The sequence below is a fragment of the Rhinolophus sinicus genome, linkage group LG01 (genome assembly GCF_036562045.2).
Source record: "Rhinolophus sinicus isolate RSC01 linkage group LG01, ASM3656204v1, whole genome shotgun sequence".
Classification (NCBI taxonomy): Eukaryota; Metazoa; Chordata; class Mammalia; order Chiroptera; family Rhinolophidae; genus Rhinolophus; species Rhinolophus sinicus.
In genome coordinates this window covers 154,789,246-154,803,843 of record NC_133751.1, presented here as the reverse complement: position 1 = coordinate 154,803,843, position 14,598 = coordinate 154,789,246, and the positions used below count along the sequence as shown (strand labels likewise).

The 14,598-nt window shown below is 36.0% G+C and overlaps 1 protein-coding gene across 2 annotated transcripts in view; it reads right to left on the bottom strand.

Moving 5' to 3' along the window:
* CERS6 (ceramide synthase 6) overlaps positions 1-14,598 on the bottom strand; it is a 280,641-nt gene that overhangs the window by 46,520 nt on the left and 219,523 nt on the right. For both annotated transcript variants that reach the window (XM_019727367.2, XM_019727366.2), the window contains exons 7-8: positions 4,300-4,428; positions 1,469-1,575 (exon numbers count right to left, since the gene is read on the bottom strand). In XM_019727367.2, coding sequence (XP_019582926.1) covers positions 1,469-1,575; positions 4,300-4,428 — 236 coding nt within the window. The remainder of the gene's footprint in view (positions 1-1,468; positions 1,576-4,299; positions 4,429-14,598) is intronic.

The following is a 14,598-nucleotide window of genomic DNA, read 5'->3' as shown; positions in this document are numbered from 1 at the left end:
TGAAGAGCTTTTCTTACACATTAACTAGAGGGGAGGAGAAGAGACGCATCTGAATTTTAATCTACCCTTAAAGGGAAGTAAGTATTAGGTTGGTGCAAAAGTACTTGCGGTGTAAAAGGTTAAAAATAATTGCAAAAACCGCAATTACTTTTGCACCAACCTAATAAATCAAAGTACTTGAGAATGATGCTTATTTCTTTAAAACTCAGGTTCTCAGAAATTCTAAATAGAAAAAGCTTTCTATTATTCTTTTGAGAAATATTTCCCGGATTTTGCTTGAATTTCTTTTATTTAAATTCTTACCACTAGTTCTGCTAGTAATCTTGAAAGAGCCCCAATCATGAAATAAATATAGATATATTATACTCAAAATTACGTCAGTATTTCCTACCTATAACTATGTAAAACTATAATAAGGTTTTATAAATGCCAGTTGTCAACACAGAGTTCTGCTGCTTGGAAAAGATTTTCATAATAAGTAATGACCGAAAAAGGGCTTCAAGCCTCAAGGAGAAGGGGTGTGTGTGTGTGTGTGTGTGTGTGTGTGTGTGTATGATTAATTGAGTATATTTTTCTATTGGGGCTGAAATGCAAGGTATTATTTCATCCCTTCCCCGTTTGGCTTTCTCCTATTTCCATTGCTTTAATTTCCCATTCAAATCAATTTCTCAAAATAGAAAAAAATATCTGCCATCAACGCTAGACTTTAAGTGATATAGAGAGCTCATTTTTTTTCCAACTTCAAGTAATAGCCTTCCAAAAAATGATTAATGACTGTGGATGTATTTTCAATAGAAAGGATTTTCAAATTCCTTCAAAATCTGTCATTGTTTTCTTAGTTCTCAACAAAACAAAACATATCCAGTCATTCAGGGGCCATGGGGAACTTTTAGGGATTTGTTTTAGATACCTTCCATCTGCTTTAGCTAAAAATATAGCAGATGAGGAGAATTACATAGGACAGTGGTTCTCAAACTCTAATGCGGAGCAGAATTATTAGACATACTGATCGAAACACAGATTGCCAGGCCCCACCTCCAGAGTTTGTGATTCAGTCCCTTTGGGGTGGTGCTGAATAAGCTGCATTTCTAACAAGTTCTCTGGTCATGCTGTTGCTGCCAGTCCTGGTACAGGAGGATCCCTGATAGATAACTGGTTGCAACATCATCTTTCCTTTATTAATTACAACTTTCATGGCTAAGGTTTTTGAATCAGATCCTAGACTGAACCCTAAAATGGCTGACAGCCTGTGGCTCTAGAACCTATGCAAGCCACATCCTTCTTTAACTATCCTGTGGAAAATATCAGTAGAGTGTAACCCTCTTCTGGAAGAAGAAATCAAACTGTTTCTTGAGTCCCTCCCTCACTTTCTTTAAACCTGTAAGTATTTGGAGTGAAGTTCAAAAGAAAGATGGTTCATAAAGCCTATCTGGAAGGGGTGGCTCTATCAGAAAGATGGGATACTCACCAGAGAGGAAATATACCCAGTCGTGTGGTGATAAAAACCATGGCAAACATAACAAACAGGAGATCACACATTTTCTGAAACTTGGCGTAATTTGCCATTTTGGCAGCCTATGAAAGGAAAAAATGTGACATATTAATTTAGTTAAATTGATAAATGAAAACCTCCTTTCAATATGCCCAAGTCTCCTATAAGTTACAAGTGATCAGATGCATAAAATTGCCTGCTACTTTGGAATGTCATGCATCATGCATCAGTATTCATAAATTACCCATAAGTTGAGTGAAATACAGCATTAGCCATTAGTAGAACTACTGATTGTTACAGATTTAATAAAATATTCAGCAAACTGAAAAAATTCAATTACATGGTAGATTTCAGGAAAACAGAAAAATAAGAAAATTCTTGCATTACAGAAGATATTAGCTAGCCAAAGACACCAAAATAGGAATTTGGCATAACAGGTCAAAATAGAAAGTGTTATATAATCCTTTACACCTTTGATGAGTTGCAAACACTGCGGCCACAAACTTCATACAGAATACATGGAGCTTTTCTGCAATTTTTTTCTCCCTCTACTTAGATTTATAGGTTTTCTTTCGACAAGCATAAGGAGTATTCTATGGAGACAGTTTCTTGGCTTAGTCTCATAAATTTAGAAATGAAGAAGGTGTCAAGATCATGTTTTTTTCAATGAATCCATTTAGGTGTAATTTTCAAAGTTACATTAATGGGTCATCTTCTAGATGAAAGTCGCTAATGTTCAAAATGTCTGTGAGAAGTATGCTAATATTTATGATAGTGATTTAAGTGACCACTTTTTGTATTATAAATTAGTGTAGGGAAGACATCGCATCCCCTTCTCTACCATCTACTTTTTATGGATGAGTCTAAGTAAAAAGAGGTGACACTGAAAACATAATTTTACTTGATGACCTCTTTTTACATTTTCACCTAGAATTCACAAGCCCCCACAGACAGGCTTACAAATTGAAGACGTCTTTTGAATTCATAATATTATTTCCTACTTCTTGGAAAGTTAAATTAACTGAGTCAAACCTGAAAAGACTATTGATAATATCCATAGAAACTATAATATATTTAAGTAAAATACAAAACACTGAGAAAAATATATTCCTAAGGGGAAAATCTATTTACTGAGTAGAAGCCAAGATGAACTTTTAATTTCAAGAATACTTTGGATATGACACCACAAATTATATTAAGAAAAAAAAAAAGTATCTTCTGTCTGCTTCTGGCTAGGTAACCATGTAGTTGTTCTTTTATACTCATTCACCAGTATTCAATAAAAAGCATTAAACATCAATTATTTTTGGAAATGTCTAGGCTAAAGATCCCACTTCAAAGAGTTGACTGTCATCACATCCCATTATTTGGATATTCTCAAGTAATATTTTACAATATCAAAGAAGATCCAGGTGACGAAGAACATTTGCTTTTAAGCCACGTGACTAGGATTTCTGGATTATTTTTCTTTTTTAGATTAAAGTGGTACATGACTATTCAACCAACATTTTCTGAATCATGGCTGTATCGAACATCATGCCAGCCATTTCCACAGAGATTAAAGTTGGCAGACTGTACAGGATTGATTTCAAAACTGTAGAATGTTGTATAAGTTTCTACTTTCAAGCATATGTAGGATTTAACCAAATGGTAACTGATATTCAGCGGATTGCCTCTATACTACTTATACTTCTCCTTTAAGAAATATGTGGAAAAGAGAGAGCCTCGCTTGGAGCACTTAAAAATCATAGTGCCAAACTATCATCTGACATATCCTAGCCCATTAGGACTATTTTTCTGTTTTATAACCTTATAGGGGCCAGAGTTTTTTAATAAAGTGTTAATGTACTTCAAACCTTGACTAACTGCTTTTATAGTAGATTCAATCAATTTTACTGCATGGGATTTCTGCTTAAATGCAATAATAAATCATTATTTGAGGGCACCTCTATTCTATATTCACAGTGACAATAAATGCTTCGAAGGGGCAGAACTGTGGGCCGAAAGGAATAAAAAATCAAAAACAGATTCTAAGACTCATTTCTACATGAAATTTGTACTCTGGTTTATTTTTGACCAGTTACATAAATTTCTTAGCATAAAGTAAAAAAAACTTTAATTATGTAATATTACTGAGTGTCTCTTCACAGGAGCCATAATTAAAAGTAAATATCACATCAAAATTTTCCTTGAGATAGCACTTTTCTGTACTCTTTTTTTTCTACTTTAATAATTCTAAATGATAATGGTCTATAAAGTTAATCAAAGTATAAGCAAAATATCCTCAGACACTCTTTATATTTATACGCATAGAAAACAATTTTTATATATAATTTGCTATTTGTATACACTTTCCAGTGTGAAAATAATAGGATAATGTGTATATTGGCAATAAATCTATGACTACTAATTGATTTCATCAGGAAGTACAATTCCCATTAATAACTAAACTGAGTTACATACACTTTCTAGATAAATCAGTGTGAAAAATATAACACCAGAAATAAAACTTGTTCAAGTAATACTTTTTCAATGTGACACATTCATTTCTTAGGTGTGGAATAATAAAGGTTTTCATTATTCTATTAATAAAGAATGCTAACATGATGAACTTTTTTTAATACAAAAATTTATATAATAACTTAAAGTCTCATTTTCAGCAATTTCACTTACAAGAAAGACTCTGCAGTTTCAAAGCAGTCATATACTATCGTCCCCAGAACCCTCTAGCATAATATGGAAGTGATGCTCTCAGGGACTTCCTAAATTCTAGATTTTGTACTCTTAAAGATGAAGAAAACTTTTACCTCCAGAAGAGCATCAGCTGAATCGTGAAGACAGAGAACCAGGGTTCCTACTCGGGCCATATTGTTGACATATGAAAAGGTAATCAAGAAAACAGACACAAGGTGATGCAGGAACATAATGCCAAAATCCTTGGGGAAGGAAAAAACACAGCCACATTAGGGCTTTGCACTATTAAAACATTTCCAATCATCTAGTCACCCATTCCACCAATACTTCCTGAGGCTCTCCATGGTCCCAGCACTGGAAATACTAAAATGAGTAAAACATAATTCCTACCCTCTGTGAGTTCACCATATAATGTGAGAGACACACAGGAGACTGGTGATTGTAAAGAATGCAAGAAACACCATGACTGAGGCCAGAACATAAAGGGTGTTTCGTACCAACTCAAGGAATTTGAAGATATGGGACAAATTACCACAGGATTTCAAGCAAAGAAAGACACTGCTTTGCTTGGATAAGACTTGGAGAGGTACTTTAGGAAAATCTCTTGGGCAGCAGTGCAGATTCAATGGGACCACTTCTCTATTTCTGTGTCCTTCTCCTGGAGCACGCCCTTTGGGATATTAAAATAAGAATCCTAATATATTGGCTTTTCTAATGGATTTTACACAAACAAGATCTGAATTTTAGCCATCACTTGTCAACAGTTATTGGGAAAACAACTGGCAAAAATCATGGAAATTGGCTATCCTTATTTTGGTCAACTTCAAGGGAGCTGCTTCTTGGCCCGTGTGAAAAGATCATCTTTTTCTGATATTAGTTTATCTTCTGACCATCCAGACATGGTTTCTTGTGATATGCAATTTCTGTTGCTTTGAAATACAGTCTCTTTTACTGTTATTTTTACTCTTATTTAATCTTTATTTCTCCCAGACTAGACTCAAACTTCTCAGGGACTTAAATGCCAGGATTGGCTCTAATGGTAAACTACGTGAAGCCTTCAAGAAAGAGGACTACTCCCTTATAAGCCATTTTTGTAAAGTAAAAAATTAGGCAAAATGGAAAGCATATTAAGAAACTGAGAGAGAAAGAGAGCAAGTGTGCACACACGTACACCCTATTTATTTAGTAGCTGTCGATGTCCTATAGTTTAGAGTTTGAAAGGTAAACTTTAACAACTTTTAAATGGTTTTAAAACATTTAAACGATGGTCTCTGTTTAATGCTGAAAGTAATTAATGATCATCCATAAGTAATGAAATATTGCTCCTATTAGATCCTTTCTGCCTTTATTTCATTATATAGTTCCCATATTGAGAACTTGAGTCTATGAAGCTATGGATATTTCTACTGTTTATATTACTGTGATACAGAACTTTTAAAAATGCCTTTTAATGTTTTATAATGTCAAGCTTTAAATGACAATAATGAAATAAAGTTAGATGTGTATGTTAAAAAAAACCAAAAAGCCCAAAATGCTTAAATGGTTCTGTATACACTTTGGCGAACATGTCCGAAGTTACCTTTTCTGCCTTGGAAAGTGCCAAACATTTATGGATAACCATACATATTGATTTATTACTAGGATAAACAATGTATAGCAAGTTCTCACTTAAGGTCTTCAACAAGTTCTGTGACTTAAAGCGAAATGACATATAATGAAACCAATTTACCACAGAGTAATTGATATAAACAAGAGTTAAGTTCCTATGGTATCTCATCGTTACAACAAAACACCTTTGAAACGACAAAAATACGTTATTCAAGGACGTGTTGTATTAGCTTCCTAAATCAGGTCAGATAATTTTTTTAAATGAAGTGCAACTATTTCACTTATTTACAATTAACATAGTCTCCAACTTAGTTAGCCCTGTCGTATTGACGGTGGATACCACTGCTGGAAGAATCATGTCTTGTCTCTCAGTTAATTCTATCTTCCCACAGCAGAACTGCAGAACTGAGTCCTGCAAACTTCTGCCCCCGTTCACCTACCACTATGCTCCTTCCTCCAGAACCATATTCACATCTAGTTCTCAGCTCACTGGCAGAGAGAAATGATGACCATGTTCTGAATTTAATGAGTGATTGTGTACAGAACTCAATTTACCAGCAGTTTTACCTACTTCTGATTTTCTCTGATGTGATGTAGTAGCTAGGATTGTCCAAAATCATTAAAGTTGGACAATACCAAAATGCTTTAGGCGTACAATCAAAATTGCTCTGATAATGTTTCCCACTGGAAGAGGAAATCTGTTCTCTCCGGGCTGTTATCTGAAATATATTTAGGTTCCAGCACCTACCAGACAATAGTTATTTCAAAACAATGGGTCAACTAAGGTGGAGCTACCCTATCGACTGATACTTTAAATTGTTTCCTAAGCATAATTAAATGAAAACATACAGTGCTTAATTCAACAGTTCAATGAGTTTATATCTGCCCATGCTTAACACACAGGTTTTAAAGTCTAACCATCTGAGTATCTAACCAGAACAATACGTTGCATACTTCCCATTGTTCAGACCTGAATGACTGCTCTTGATTCTTTGGAAGAGAACAAAACTTTTTCTTTATTTAATTTTAAAATGAATAAATCTAAATTGATCAGAATTTATATTTTAATCAATCCACCTATGGAGGATTAGGACCATTTTATAATTAAGTTTCCTGATTTGGATGTGATATAAATAATCAATAAACAACACACAACCATTGGCAATATAGCAAGGCTCCCCTAAAAATAAGAGCCTTATATTTCAGACAAAGTTTGCTTTGTGAGGATGATTTCTGCATATAAATCCCCTAGTCCTAGAAAACATTTATTACTGAGGGACTCAGAGTTTTGCCTAAGCAGAAGACCAATTTTCATTATGCAGTCATATCTATATGAATATGAAAAAGCATGAATAATGAATTTTGTCTATTATATTTCTGCTTCAGAAAGCATTACACACAATGAAATACCTTTAATAAAAGCCACGTAATCATTATGTGTTACATTTCTTCACCCTGACACTTTTTTAAAGAAGACACTATATCTGGTCCAAACAACAGTTTTTAAACAAATTGTCAATTTGGACTTTATCAATGCAGGTTGGGAAACGCCCATTCTCGTGTTTGTTACCACTGAAAGTGACTGGTGTGTATGTCAAAACACGCATGGCTGCAGGAACCTTAGCATTTAGGGTTGAGAATGTTTCAGTGCATTTTTAGTAGCAGCAATTAAGTAGAGAGATTGTGCATTTTTGTTGTCTCTCAGACTGAAGATTGATTCCAAAAGCCCTTGTTCCAAACAGACTGGCCTAGCCACCTGCTTCTGTGGTGTCCCCAACCTCCTGCCATTCTGACATATTGTTTCTGGACATATTCACAGCGATCATCAAGGGCCCCTTCTATGTTTCTTGCCTAATATGTACCCTGATCTCAGCCTTCATTCCAGTGGCTATATTATCAGAGACAGATAAAAAATTAGGCGTGGTCTTGACTCAAACTCCATTAGAATAAGTCGGAAATGAAAGAACGCAAAAAAGAGTCATCCACTTTTAATACCAGAAGTTGGTAAGATCATGCTGTTTTTTTCCTTTTTACATTTCCAAATGGCATTTGGAGAGCCTAGGACAGAGCCTGTTTGCTCTGTGTAGCTTCCATATCAGAAATACCTGGGTGCAGGTAAAATTCCACCTACCTGGGATCCATTCCCAACTATCAAAATGAGAACAGGCATCCTTAATTCAGTTCTCCAGGAATTTTATGCACAATAATATATTAACACCAAAAAGCCAGAGGGATCACCCTCTCATTAAGACATGTTCTAGAAGAACATGTCTGATGTTCTGTATGATTAAATTCTCTTTGCAGTGATCAGGCACCAGACTCTTTGAATTAATACTCTGTCTTCAGGAGGCACCAGAAATTCATCTTGATGTACATGTTTTTATGAATGCAAAACTAACTCATTTCGCAAAACAACAACAACAACAAACAACAACAAAAACCTCGGAATGTGCAAGGCAAAGACTCTTCTCTCTCAGATACAAATGGCATGTATTAGCTTCCCTAAATTTAATTTAATAAAATTAACAAATATAATTAATGAACTTATAATCTAACTCATATGAATAGAAATCAGGTAATTAGTACCAGGTTACTCATTTAACAGGTTTTCAAACTCACTAGGAAAGTGAAACACAACTAACAGCATAATTTAAAGCTGATCTCATTTTATGGGAACTGTAGCAATAATAGAAATCTCTTATTTCTGTTGGTTTTGTTTTATGAAAGAATAGTTTTCTTATTTGAATCTTTAAGGTACACAGAAATGTGCATGACTTTTAACAGAGTAAAATGCCCTGTTTATTTTTTTTCCTAGAAATGAATAACAGTCTTTCTATTTCCTCATTAGGGATTTTGCAACTGGGGTAAAGCTCCCAGAATGATGGGGAGTGGCATGGCTGGGCTGGAAGCAGACTTCAAGTGCACACCTTGACAAAGAGCAGGGGAGAGTGGCTCCATCTCCACTCCAGGATGAATATGGAGATAGAGAAGGGAAGGAGTTCAGGCAAGGCTTACTTATGCCAAGAATAATCACAGTTAAGATACTTTTCCTACTGAGGGAATATGAAAATATAATAGACTCAACCTTTGGCTATGGATAATTAATGTCCTAATTAACAGCATGAATATAGCACCTCTTAAAAAGAAAAGAAACAAGAGACTAAAAAACGGTCTTGGTCTTGAGACAATGACTGAAATGAAAGTATATTCAGGGTGATATACAGAAATTGGCTGATTCTGATTTGTCCCATATTAAGCAATTAGAAGAAAATTATACCTTTCTTTTTACCAGCACCTGATGTGAAAAGTTCTCATAAATGTATATAAATGTAAACCTTTGAGTATCTGCAATCTCCCACAATTTATTTGGTTATTATACTTTTAACTGGTCTTGAATTTTAGCTTATTATAAAGAGAATTGGTTAAATGTGCCATTTAAAGAAAGGTATTTCAAATAACAAGGCTCTTTGAAAACCAACTAAAATTCACTTTCATTCTCACGCATATGTGTAGTTTATGTACTCTAGGGTAAATATTTATGGTAAAATTTGGAAAGGAATGGAAAAGTACGATTTATTTGGGAAATGTTTGTTCAATTATAAAGTGGTAGAGTCCTGGCAGGAATGATTCAATTATCCATTCTCCAAAATTCAGTCCATGAATGAAACCTCATTCACACTAAATCTAGAGTCAAAGTTATTTCCACACATTTTCCCCAATAGACTAGGTTTTCCCCTTTTGGACTAAATATGTACAGATTTTGGTCCCTAAGGGAGATAACTGTCATATACAAACATTCTAAAAACAGTAAGTACCAAGAAAATACTGGATTAAAGACTTTACGTTTACTATTATTATTATTATCATAATGTTTTTAACAATGCACCAATGTGATTTAAATATTTCTACTAGCCGTTCTCAAATCTGACGTCCTCACTGTTGATAAAATATGCATGTCCAGTTTACTTTAGGGCAGAGAAAGGCACATTATGGGCCCCAGGACAGATCTGGCCCTCCATTTGTTTTTGTAAAGAAAGATTTATTGAAACACTGTCACCTTCATTTGTTTAATTACTGTCAGGCAGAGTTCTTGCTGCAGTGGCAGAGTTGAGTCATTGTAACAGAGATTACATGAGCCACACATTTAAATATTTCCTGTCTGGCCCTTTATAGAAATGTTTGACGACCCTGACTTAGAGCCACATCAGAGGCATATTATGGGAATCTTAGCCATGCTTTCTGAGATGTGGCAATTGCATAGTCACATGGCCAGCTTCATCACATTTTCTTCAGATAAAGAATATGCAAGAGATTTCATTTTCATAGCTATTCTGAAGTAACCCCCCCAAAAATGGATCTCAAAATTCAAATACACTATTAAAAAAAGAGTTTGGCAGCTATCACCGTTAAACTTCTCATGATAAATTACAACTACCACTTCAAGATAATTTGAAAATCAAGGATTTTCTTTACTGGCTTTCAAAACAAACACTGTCTGGATTCAATATTACTTTCTCTGCTGATAGATGTGCCATTACTTTATAGCTTCTGGGAACATATATAAATGAAGTAAAGAACTGCTGTACAAGCAGTGTTTACCCACTCTTTCTCCTGTGTAACATTTATGGTACCATTTCAAGACCAAGAACTCATAATCTCGACTACCATGAATTACTTTGTTAATATTTAATCTTTAATTGATTTTACTATTGTGGAAAAGGATGCAATAAAATTTTAATTGTACAATAGAAAACAGTATGATGGTGCCACCAATTCCCTTGCAGTGTGCCTGGCCAGAGCACAGAACTTAATTTGTAACTCCCTGGAGTCCTCCTTCATGCTTTCATTTCCTCTCCCCATCAAAAGCACCCTCTCCAAATGCACTTGGCTTTCAAATGGTATAGATATTTTTCTAAATTATACATGCATGTCTTTTTTCTCATTGAACTTTGGGTTTTCAGAAGTTCTACATCACCACAAGTCTTGCCAAAATAAAAGCTTCAGGAGTTGGAGGCCTTTAATATAAACTTTCTGGGCTCTGTTTAAACTACTCTTGGCCCAGCCAAACTAATTTGTACAACTTTTAATACCAGAAGGGTCATTTCTGAGACATTTAAAATATACTCTAACAGTCTTCAGTGATGCGTGGGTTAACGGACTTTATTCTCCAGTTTCTTTTTGTTTTTCAGTTTTTGTTTCGGTTTTTGTTTTTTTAATTTCGTAATATTCCCGAGGACAAAGGCAATGACAGCACTTGAGATCAAGCTCACCAAACCTGGTTGAAAACATCCAGAATGATCGGTAGGGGGCAGACTGTGCTCACCTAAAATCAGAGCTATCCCAGGACTCAAAAGTCATCATCCTCATGTTTACTCTAAAGCTCTTGAGGCCCAAATGGGTAATGACAAGGGCAACCAAGGACTCAGTTTTGTGTTTTCGATGGAAGATGGAAAGTCCCCTTCAAGTCAATCAGATTGGGATGGGGCTGTACGTTGTCAGAGAGGTTCAAAGGAACTCACTGTTATCATCAGCCTTATCTTTTCTAACTCCTCTTCCTTCAGCTGCCTGAGCTCTCCACCCACCGTCACAAACAGACAGAACTCCACTTGTAGAATTCACTCCTCAAGTTCCTTCTTGCCCACATGCGGGCCTCTGGCCTCACAGGTTGTTTTCTGCCTGAAATGCTCGTGTTTTTCTCCAAGCCCCACTCCACTTAGACCAGCTGCTGAACTACCTGTGATCTGCCTGCTAATTCTCAAGCTCCAAAGGTTCGTCTGACAACGTGATTTATTAACAACAGCCCCATAAAGCAAGGACTCTCCCAACTCCATTTTATAAAGAAACTGAGGCACAGCGATGCTACTTGATTTTTCCAAAGTCACATTATGAAGACAGGCTAGAGCCAGACCTGAATCCAGTGCGAAGGCTCCTGTCACAGCGGCTGCTTCTCAGAGACAAATGAATGAGAGAAGACAACTAGGAAGAAGGAGGCAGTAGAGAGAGGACACTTCTGCATATATAAGTAAGAGACTAACAGATAGAACCAGGCCCACTTCTAGAAGAAAGGAAGAGAAAGGGGATCAAGAATAAAGACGCAGGATTAGCCACGAGTGGAAGAGAAGCCTCTTGTTAGGCCAAAGGGAAAGATGTGAGATGGGTCTGTTTATATTTACGGGATAGAAATGGAGGGAATTCATGGAATTAAGGAGATAATGAAAGCTATAATAAGTCAAACTGGGTGTTTTCCCAAGATTCCTAAAATGTCTGGAGGGGAAATTCCCAGAGAAAGCTGTGTGACTGAATCTCCCAAATGAAAATGCAACGTTCCAAGTGCCACCCCTGAGAGAGGGTGGGACTCTTGAGGGCCTAGACTTAAGGACCTTGAACTCTAGACCAGCAGCACTGTGTGGGTCCTGGGTGCACGTCTCTCTATGTGCAGCAATATTGCAGCCTTTTGCATTTCACTGGAATGAGAGTTCCTACCTGTCACCCTCTCACACCCTGGGCAGCACTACATGACATCTAAATGTGTTTAAGAGCCTCTCTCCTGGCAGGGCACTTGGGAGTTTGACTGCTGGTGTATGTTAAGGCAGTCTTTGAATAAAATCCCATAAAATTGCCCCCTAAAACATATTTCTTTTCTAGACAATACTGTTGGATTACTCTGCCACCAGCCTGCATACAGCACTGGACTGAAATGCTTCCATCACAGGTGGTGGCTTACTAAAACGAGCTCCCTCTTCTTCCCTTCTGATATTCTGAAGACACTGAGTGTGAAAGAACAAAACAACAGAACAGAGGTCTAAGAGTCAGGAATCTCTGCCTTGGAAGAAATCTAAGCTTCAAAGGCAGGATAGTGCCACTCCAATCACAAGTGGACACACAAAAGAGCAACTCTGCACCTCTGCAAAAGAGAGGTTAAGTGGCCTGCCTGTGTCTACAAGTAGTAGCACTGAAGTTACACAGAGAGAATTCTGCATCATCCTCCATCCCTCTCAGGACGATCAGGTGTCATCTGGCATGATTTCAGCTTTTCAAGCAAAGAAAGAACACTCTGCTACCATCTCAGGCCCTACCTGGGAGTTATCGTCTTAGGAAACACTTAAAAATAATCTAGATGAGCAGTTCTTAAATGTTTTGGTCTCAGGACCCTCCTACATTTTTGAAATTTATTGAGGACACTAAAAAGTGTTTGTTGATGTAGGTATATCTATCAGTATTTACCACATTAGACATGAAAACTGATAAATTTTAAAAACATGTAAAGCACATTTACTAATTGATTTTTAAAAGTCTAGTATATGTCCATTAACAAATATATTTGCCAAAATAACTATATTTTCCAAAATTAAAAACAAATGGTGAGGAGAGTGACATAGTTTTACATGATTGCAAGTCTCTTTGAGGTCTGGCTTAAGACAAGAGAGTTGGAGTCTCATAACTGCCTATATATTCATTCTGTTTCCATATGTTATTTTGGTTGAAGTATGTAAAGAAAATTCCGTATTACACAATTGGAAAAGTATCTTAGTCTTCTTTGGTACTGTACCAAAACTTGAGAAGTGGGATGTTGTTAAAGGTTAATTACAATGTGGAATTTGAAACCAGATCAATAAACTTTTCACATTCTGTTACAGAAAATCTTTTGTCCTGTCTTGGCCTTTGAATGGATCTTTCACTCATACATGATTTTGTAGCATCATGCATTAGTCATTGGGAAAACATTGGCTTACTGAGTTAATAAAACATTTTGTTATACAATATTTTAAAGATCACATTTATTAATATCACTACCAATCTAATGAGAAAAATTTTTAAAGTACTGAGATGCTATCAAGCTCTTGCTGATGGATGCAAGTTTTCCAAAAATCTAATTTTTGCTTGAAAGTTTGAGTGCTATCATTGATAACAAATAATAATGTCAACTGTTTTCTTGAAACAACTTGACAAGCTCATTATGTGCATTTTCAAGAAAATGTCTACCAGATACATCAGTTGGAATAATAAATGTTTGTCAGTCATTCTTTCAAGTAAAAATGAAATTCTATGGGGGGAAAAAAGCAGCTAGTTCAGCTCCCAACGCAAAGCACAAAATGCACATGATTTTTCTTAAGACACTATTGTACTTTGCCTGTAGCAGAGCATCTTTATGCCTACTTCCCATTTCATCCCACAAAATATTTTTTAAAATGTTTACTCAACAATCGAGATTTAATAAAACTACACATTTTATTGCTTCATCAAGAACATTCTCAAGTACAACTGACATTTCTTTTTCTTCCTGCAAGCACGTGGCAGTAAAGAATACAATGATTGCTAATACCGTTTGGTGTCACTATCAGCAATTTTGCCCACTGTTACTTTTGCACCAACAGTGCAAATTTCAATGCAGTGACATCTTAGTATTATTATGAAGACAGTTTTGACCTTGCAGATGTCCTGAAAGGTCTCAGGGTTCTCCAGGTGTCGGCAGACCACACTTTAAGAATTTTTGATCTAGATAAATTATTTCCACACATTGTTCTGGGAAATGATAATTAGCCATATTACTTATTATAGCTGCACCAGTCAGGATATGCTAGATTGTGTGGCAATAATAAGCCCTTAAATTCTCAATGGTTTACAACAAAGACTTATTTCATACTCCCTGCGTGTTTCCATTTGGCTGGGGGACAGAGGGAGATATTCTGTTCAATATAGTCACTCAGGGATCCAGACTGATGGATCAGCCTTTATCTCAAATGTTACCAATCACTGTACTACAGAGTAACAGAGTCTAGAGGGTCTCACACCAGCAAGGAAAC